At 40.2% G+C, this 8,719-nt stretch overlaps 1 protein-coding gene across 1 annotated transcript; it reads left to right on the top strand.

The window, feature by feature from the left end:
* Nucleotides 1-941: 941 nt before the first annotated feature.
* Nucleotides 942-8,497, top strand: LOC310796471 (uncharacterized protein). The gene is made up of 7 exons (XM_083658657.1): nucleotides 942-1,050; nucleotides 5,774-5,848; nucleotides 6,526-6,642; nucleotides 6,897-7,133; nucleotides 7,234-7,397; nucleotides 7,616-7,725; nucleotides 7,807-8,497. The coding sequence occupies exons 1-7, from the start codon at nucleotides 987-989 to the stop codon at nucleotides 7,940-7,942; spliced, it is 903 nt and encodes a 300-aa protein (XP_083514783.1). The 5' UTR covers nucleotides 942-986; the 3' UTR covers nucleotides 7,943-8,497.
* Nucleotides 8,498-8,719: the final 222 nt, after the last annotated feature.

Consider the following 8,719-nt stretch of genomic DNA (forward strand, 5'->3'; position numbering starts at 1 on the left):
TGTCAACCATCATAGCTATTTGTTACTTTGTGTTTGTCACTAATCTGAAACTAACACATTAGGCAGGTGTGAAGTGCACTTCCTCATATAAACTGAACTTCAAGTTTGTGTGGTTTCATCGGCTCAGGATGTGGATGGGTGTGTTGCCATGCCAACACACTACATTGACACTACAGTATGTCATCTAGCAGACACTTTTGTCCAAAGCAACTTACAAGAGCACATTTTGTCAACAGTACATAAAGCAACTATGCAACACAATCAATGACAGCTAAGACATTTTGATGGACAAAAGTAGCACTTTGTAGAAAGTAGTTTGAGAAGGAATACCCACCGATGTGATGGCAGGTCACTTTAAAATATATTCCATTACAGTAACTACCGGTAGTTCCATCATCAAAACTGTCATCAGTAATGTAATCCAAGGAGTTACCCAAACATACAAAAATTGTGTATTCTGATACCTTCACTTAGTTTCAGATTATGTTATATATTTGAGGTACAGAATGCTTTAGCATTTTTCTTTCTCCTCTTAGTGTCCAGACATGACCTGAGTGTGGATCTTCTATTTTGATTTCGTTTATAGACTTGGCCAAGAAAGCAGCATCAGCACAAACATCTAAATTGTAGACACACAACATACCTCAATGTATGTGAGCAAAAATACAATTAAAATCTCATAACAGAGAATATCATTCAAAAGTCAAAACTTTCATTGTCATCAGAAAGAAGTCTAATTTGCCATAAACACACCTGTGTCGAAAAGCCATATTTCAATGTCAATAATGCAAATGAGCTTCTGACACCACCTTAGCAAAAAGGAGGAGTTGATCATTTCAAATCTGTGAGTGACAGGTTCTACTGAGCAGAGGAAACACTTCTTGTGTCAGGTTGGACTGTGGTTATTATTCAGCGGAACTTCTTTAGGTGGAATCAGATAGACAAGCTTCCTCAACAGAAAGGCTGTTTAGTCTTTCTGTTGAGTGATGGAGGAAAAGGCAAATTATTCTTCAGTTGTATTCAAAGCTAACAAAGCTTCCCGACCGAAAGGTAAGTTTAATTTATTTACATACATACAGTACATAAATCAGGAATGGTGATTTCACTGTTGATATGGATCAAATATCTTTGATTATGTGATAACAAACACAAGTAGAAGTTGCATTGGGAAGTTTACTTTCTAAATGTAATGCATTACTGCTTGAACTAATAATCCACTGCACTATAACATTTACTGACATAATCAGATTATTTGTGGTCAAGGTGCCAAATGAACTTTTTTGTCTACCGACCAAATGGCCATTTGTAAAACATTTTCTACCGAATTTGATTCATTTCCTGGGCGACAGCAAAATCAACTATTGTCGAGTTTTATCTATCGAGTTTTATCGTTGTATTTTTAACTACATTGCACACGATATGGCTGGCAACCACGCTAAAAAGTCACCGATGGAGAAATCCCACAGTTGCCCCTAAGGAATCTCATTTATCACAGCCATGTTTTTCACAGGGTGGACCCTTCCTTACCCACCATTACTGGGCGAGCTACAGGCTGGTAAATTATGCTTTAGTGCAGCGTTTCTCAACTGGTGGGTCGCGACCCAAAGGTGGGTCACGGGGCCGTTTTGATTGGGTCGCGGACATTGGCCAAAAAAAAAAAAAAAAAAAAAAAAAAAATCATATTTCATTTGAGTTAAATTCAGATTATTGAAACTGGATTAGCCTGACCAGTTTTACTTGTTTAACAAGCTGAAGCATATGCGCTGCCTGTAATTCAAGAGAAGTCTGCCTTTTCATTTCATATTTAATTTTAGTTCAATTCAGATTATTGAAACTGGATTAGCATGGCCCCAATTTAATTAAAAGTTATGACCAGTTTAACTAAAAAGCATATAGCCTGCCTGTGATTCAAGAAAAGTCTGCCTTTTTATTTCATATTAGTTAAATTCAGACTATTGAAACTGGATTAGCATGACCAGGTTAACTTGTTTTATTATTATTATTATTAACTAGTTTAAAAACATATAGGCATGTAATTCAAGATAAGTCTGCCTTTTATTTCATATTTCATACAGTTCAAATAAGACTTTGAGCATGACCAGTTTGACTTGTTTAAATTTAAAAACATATAGGCCTGTAATTCAAGTCTGCCTTATTTCAATTGGTTTTTAGCCCTAGTTGCACTTCTGCTGCACTTTTCTGTTCATGTGAGGTTTATAACAGTGCATGAAGGCATTGTGTATTAAATTAATGCGCTATTTTTTGTGCAATAAATTTGAGTGGTTTAAAAAAAAATCTGAAATTTGGGCCGCGACTTCATGACAAGGAAAATAGTGGGTCCTGAGGCTACACCAGTTGAGAACCACTGCTTTAGTGCCAACTGATCTGACGAGGTCAAGCTACAGTAGCTTTAGTTACCGGCTCACCCCCCGGCTTCCCAGGCTGCGGTTTCAGCTGAATTAGCCTATAGCAGCTTTATGGTGTGAATGATTCTGTGCAAGCCTTAGCAGTAGCTAATCGATCGCTAGTCCGGGGCTTTTGTAAATGTTAGTAAATAAATGCTAATATTATCGGCTACAACCGGATTGCCTAGCCTTTTGGTTAATCAAATGCTTGGGTGACCTTGATAGCTAGCCCTGCAGCTAGCGCCATGCTCTCTTTCCTAGCCGGCCTACCAAACCTAGTGAAGAGAGGTTGGGTACTCGAGTTTCACTCCCTGATGGAAATAGTCATCGCAGCACACGTCCCCCGAGGAACTGTGTTACCTGGATAAAACTCTGGGAGTCGCATCCTTAGTCTGATGGACCACAGAAGTACTGTATGAGTCACGATTAGGGATGCATCGATTATAAATTTTGATGTACGATTATAGTCTGAGAAAAAAACCACGATTATCACGGTTTCACGATTATTGTTATGGACGTATAAAAATCACATGAGCATTCTTTAAATAGAGGTTTTATTGTATTTCCCCCACAATCTTAACAGTTGCTGCCTTCGGATTAAAAAAAGAAGAAAGGGCAGATGTACTCAGCAAAGATGGATGATTTAATATCCCATGGCTCTAACCTAATCAAATCTAACTGACATCACTATTGTGAACATAAAACAAACAACATTTCTGATATATGATTGTTTTAGTAAAGTGTATCACTCAATAGTCAATACAAAAAATATTTTATTATTATTTTATAGAAGCGAAAGTCTATAGCTGCTTAGTCTGCAGAAAAAACACAAAAGGCATAGTAACTTATTGGCATCTTACTGGCAACTAAATGGGCCGTCTGAATTTTGCATTGGGGTCAGTTCTATTGAAGTGATGATGGGGCAGGCATGGAAAGCCTCACTATAAGCCATCATGTGTCGTTTCACTTTTTACTGGAAAATGCTCCCTCTAGATTAAAGAAAGGACACTCTGTGGTGTTGACTGGTGTTTGTTATGTAAATGTGCGCATTTGTTTTCGTTGTCTCAGTCAGATCATGACTGCCAAGCAGCTATTTGTGACCTGGTGGTATGGTGCAGCCAGACAACGCCACCCTGGGAGTTACGCCCAGGGAAATAGTTAAAACTCAACCGCCTCGTATAAGAGGATACCATATAACACACAAGTTCCAAGGATGAGCAGAGACCAGGTTTCCAAGTTTAACAAATGGAACGTTTATTTATTGATGGGGATAAGATAAAAATGCGCTGCAAGAAGAAGAAAATAGTTTAGTGGCAGAAAGTTACCATTTTATTAATTAGTGGCAGAAAGTTACCATTTTATTAATTGCCAAGTTAAAATGAAGCCATCCGCAGTGGCAATAATGCACTCATAAATAGGGCTATACTTACCCTCCAAGGCGGCAGCAAGCCGGAGCCGGGGGGGAAAAGGGCCGAGCCAATAGAACTAAAATCTAATCTACTGCAATCACACACACACAATGATACGAGTTAAAACGGTGCACAGTGAATCAGGCAAGTATAAAAGTGGCACTCACACAGTGGCATGCAGTGGATAAAGAACGAGGCTATCGGCGTCGTTGGCCCCGGCCCAGACCGCCACCAGCCTTGGAGGTTTGCTAAAACCCAAATCTATAACAAACAATAAAAGACAAGGCAGATGGTGGTTAAAAACAATAAAATTGAATACAACAAATAATCAAAAGCAACAAAAAGACTGGGCAAAACAGCAGTTTTAGGCTGTAAAGAAAATAAAACAATAATTACACAGAGTTAAACTCACCATTTCAATCACAACCTAATAGCTGATAGCCAGGTTTTTACCTCAATTTACAATAGGTGCTTAAGGGCCAGGCGGAGGTGGCTCCTTGGAAACGGTACTCTGGGCCAGGAACTGATGCAAAACAAGAGTGATTATTTACTGTACATTAAAATAAAACAAACATGGAAGGGCTGACAATCATTATTTTACCTCCAATAACAGTCAAACCCTTCTCTGTGACAGATAGTCTGGGCTGTGGCTGTGGATGGGCTGATCCACCTCTGTTCCTACAGCTTGGTTACAGTCAAGACCAAAGCAGCCTAAAAAGGATCACAACACTCAGTGAAACATGCAACCACAATATAACAGATAAAGATCACAACACTCAGTGAAACATGCAACCACAATATAAAACACAACATAAAACTGATTTTAAACACCAACTTGTTACCTTCACAATGCCCAGAGTAGGCTACACATCCGTTTGAGAGAGAAACCAGACCTATTTGTCTCCCCAAGCCTGCTGGCTTTATACAGTGCCCGGGAGAACACACCTGGAGCTTATCAGGAGGCAATTGGCCATTTAAGGTGGGATGGGATTTTTAAGGTGGGCTGTGTTGTTCACCTGGTTACATTAGCTTCACGTTATTAGGCCTATATGTAACGTTAGCGGGTTGCTTTTGGAGTTGACACAAACCCTTGATGTTTCTTTTTGTGTAAAGCATGAGGTTCTCTATGGTTTACGCCAGCTCTGGGAGCATGAAGTGCTTTAAATGCGGGGATGTTTGGTCACAACGAGCTCGAGGACCGCTGCCTGTTGAACTATGTACGCTAGGCCATGGCCAGCTAGCTAACATTAGCCAATACAGCTAACGTTAACGTCATTGACTGTATGTTAACGGTAAACAAATCCGCTGCCTCCTCCCCATGTTTGGTTTAACGTAACACCAGCTCAGACTTTCCCCTAATCTCAGAAACCTTGCGGGACATGTATTGCAACATTTATTTTGGTGCTGGCGTCCATGGCTAGGCTACCGACTGACTACTACTGGGAGACATGGCAGCTGCCTGTGTTTGGTGCCTCCGCTAAATAGTCCGTGCGGGAAACGAAGCGAGAGAGACAGGTTCTTCACGGGAGTTTTAAACTGACGAACTGTTGTGAAACAAAACACTCGGTGTAGCGGAGCCTCTGCGGTTATATAACCGTGACGTTTTAAATCGTGGTTAATAGTCAAACCGGTTAACCCCTGCATCCCTAGTCACGATTACATTGCATTCTGGTTCGAGATGCTATTTTGACTACAACGCCAAGCTAACCAAGTTAGCTGACAGCCCTCTCTGTTAAATTAGCTTCGCTCAGCCCCGCCTCACACTGTGACAGCATTGCTGTTTCATAAACCTTTGTAATAACCACAGACCTTATTTCATGCATTTAACCAAAACCCCTGTACAAAAATCACATTGACTTTTAGACTTGGGAACAGGAACTAGCTGAGAGGCCTACAAGAATACGTCATCATCCCTGAGGTACTTTATTGACCGTAACATTATTTTCTATTTTCTTTCAGCTAAAAGTGAGGAGGAGACTGTGTACAGTGGAGTGAAGTTTCGGGAGGACACGACAGATCAAACTGACACAGCAGGTATAGGCTAACACCCCGAACACACCAGACGTGTATCCAACGCTGAAGCAAAACTTTCATTTTGGCGTCCTTGTTAACAGGGGAGACCAATCACACCGGCCACAGCGTGTTGCCTCACCTCGCATGCAGCGAGAGTTTCAGCATCTATCAGGTCTATTTTTGACGTGTGACGCGAGCGGCCACATGCAGCCATGCATGAAGGCAATACAAGAGCGAGGCTCCTGCTCGATGCTTCTGTGACACGCTGCTTCTGAGATGTTTTTGGTGTGAACCAAACGGCAGGCAGTATACTGTAGATGTTATTCCTATGCGCCAATAATAATAGTAGGCTACTATTAAATAATGGGTAACTTACAATAAGGGTACATTCATTCAGGTTACTAACCCTTAATTGTGTCAGGTCCTCCAGCTAAAAAACCTCAGGCAAACTGATTGGCACACAAGGAAATTAGAAAATGGCACTTCATATCAAAAAGGTTGCCGACCCCTGCCCTAAACCATCCATGCCCTAAACCATCCATGCCCTAAACCATCCATGCCCTAAACCATCCCCTTATTATTCTTGTCTCCCTCCACTATAAACTGTCAAACTATTTAGAAATGTCACACAAACGGTCTTAAATCTTATTGTAAACAACTGAAACAACTGTTTCTGTTCCATTGTTGTTTTCCATCAGGAGTCTTGCCAGACGGGAAGTGGTCCAGCAGGTGGCGTGGTGTTCAGCTGGTGGTGTGGTGTTTGGGGATTCTTTGTGTTATCTTGCTGTTGGCCGTCATAGCCCTGGGTGTCTACTGTAAGTACACACATCTGAAATACTGACATTTCTTCTCCTCTTTAAGCTATTTACGTTATTGGTAGAGCTAGAAAGTATAGAAATACACTAGTTATATATTTTAGGTGAACAATTTTCTTATTGTAGTTGCTGAGAGCGAGAAGTTGGTATCTGATCTGAGGGCAGCAGTTACAACCACCTGATCGACCACTACAAAAATATCTCAGCTCATGATGAACTGAGGAATCATAACAGCAATCTGACAACTCTGATAGGCAACAACCTGAGACAAGGCAAAGACAATCTGGAGAGCGGCAACACGGACCTGACAACAGAAAACCAGCAGCTGAAGACAGAGAAGAGCAACTGGGAGAGCAACAACACTGACCTGACCACAGAAAACCAGCAGCTGAAGACAGAGAAGAGCAACTTGGAGAGACAAATAGAAAACATGACCAAAGAGTGGAATGAGCTCAACTCAACTTGTTGCACCGAAAACAAAAACGAAGACGGTAATCTTAAAACCAGTTCAGCTTCATCCAAAAATGAGTCAGTGATAAAGAAATCACCCAATAATAATGTCTGTTAACTTGTCTCTCTTATTTCTCTCAGAGAAAAAGTGTGGACCTTGTCAGAAGGGCTGGATCTACTTCCAGTCCAGCTGCTATGTCATTAATGATGCTGCTGTTCCTGAATGGAAAACCTGGAAAGAAGCTCAAGCAGACTGCGGAGGAAAGAAGTCCCATTTGGTTATTATAGGAAGTGCAGAGGAACAGGTAAACATAACACTATGGGAATCTTAACATGACAGGAACAGGGAGGTAGATTAATATGTGGGATTTATTAGCAGAGTTAGTTTGGAAAAGCAGCTTCAGAAAACACAAATTAATTAATTAAAAATAATAAAATAAAAGTCTCTTAAAATCACAATGTGTCAATTTCAGTTTTTGAACTAAACATTTCTGATAATTGTTATTGATTCTGCGATCACCAGGAATTCATCTATGATCATAGTTGGGGCGCCACAAAAAATGGCTACTGGATTGGCTTGAAACAGGCAAATAGGAGTTGGAAGTGGGTTGATGGAACCGATCTGACTGAAACGTAAGACACAATCCTAAACACCATGAATCATAACATCTGTCACCATCATCTAACCATTATGTTTTTCACACTTTCATCCAGATACTGGATAAAAACACCTCCTGGCAGAAATCCCTGTGCTATTTCACTCCGAGAAGATTCACCCAAAGGATGGAAAGCTGTGGGCTGTGATGTGAAAAACCGATGGATCTGTGAAAAGAACCCTTTCTCTGTTTAGGCTTTGCTGTGAGAACTGAGAAGCTTACTGTAACAAAATGTGCTTTATATTACAGTAATTATATCAAGCAATCAACTGCAATCTGAATAGTGTTATTACTGTAACATCATTTACAATACAAGCAGCATCCAACATGACTTCAACTGTGTAAAATGTATAATACTGTAAATGTAACTGTTGCGAGTCAGTATTTAGAAAAATATAGAAATTGGCCTCAAGGGCGCGCTGAAAGGACAATTTCATGATTGGAGTTTTTGCTGCATTCTCTTACTGGTTTATGTCACTGTTGATCGTTTAAGTGCTTTGATCATGTTATGAGACATCTGCTTTTAGCCCCTCATCTCAGTTGTTTTTAAAGGTAAATAGTTATTTCCAGAGAAGAAGAGGGCAACAATTTTAAGCCTTAGTAGCCTTGAGTAAAATGAATTGTGTATAATTATTGTTTTCAACATTTTTGAACATATGGCGAGTCATTATATCTATCTATCTATCTATCTATCTATCTATCTATCTATCTATCTATCTATCTATCTATGATGAGATGAGTCGTTTATATTGTGCTTAATTTAAAAGCTTTATTGATAATAAAGTAGTCTATGTCTCGTCACTCATGTTCATTCAGGGATACTATGATGACAGTGGTTTGGGAGCCCCACTGTAAGATGTCGTATAGGGCCCCAAAAGGCCCAGAAATGGCCCTGGTGTTCACACGCGAGGTTTTGGAGAGAGAGAGAGAGGGAGTAGAGAGTAGAAAGATGATATCAGCATGTTTGTGGG

Source organism: Poromitra crassiceps (genome assembly GCF_964638095.1).
Source record: "Poromitra crassiceps genome assembly, chromosome: 22".
In the NCBI taxonomy this organism is placed as follows: domain Eukaryota; kingdom Metazoa; phylum Chordata; class Actinopteri; order Beryciformes; family Melamphaidae; genus Poromitra; species Poromitra crassiceps.

Coding starts and splice junctions, on each gene's coding strand:
- LOC310796471 (XM_083658657.1), top strand. CDS start 987: ATGGAGGAAAAGGCAAATTATTCTTCAGTTGTATTCAAAGCTAACAAA. Junction 6,643..6,896: donor CATAGCCCTGGGTGTCTACT/GTAAGTACACAC, acceptor CAACTCTGATAG/GCAACAACCTGAGACAAGGC. Junction 7,726..7,806: donor GGAACCGATCTGACTGAAAC/GTAAGACACAAT, acceptor ACTTTCATCCAG/ATACTGGATAAAAACACCTC.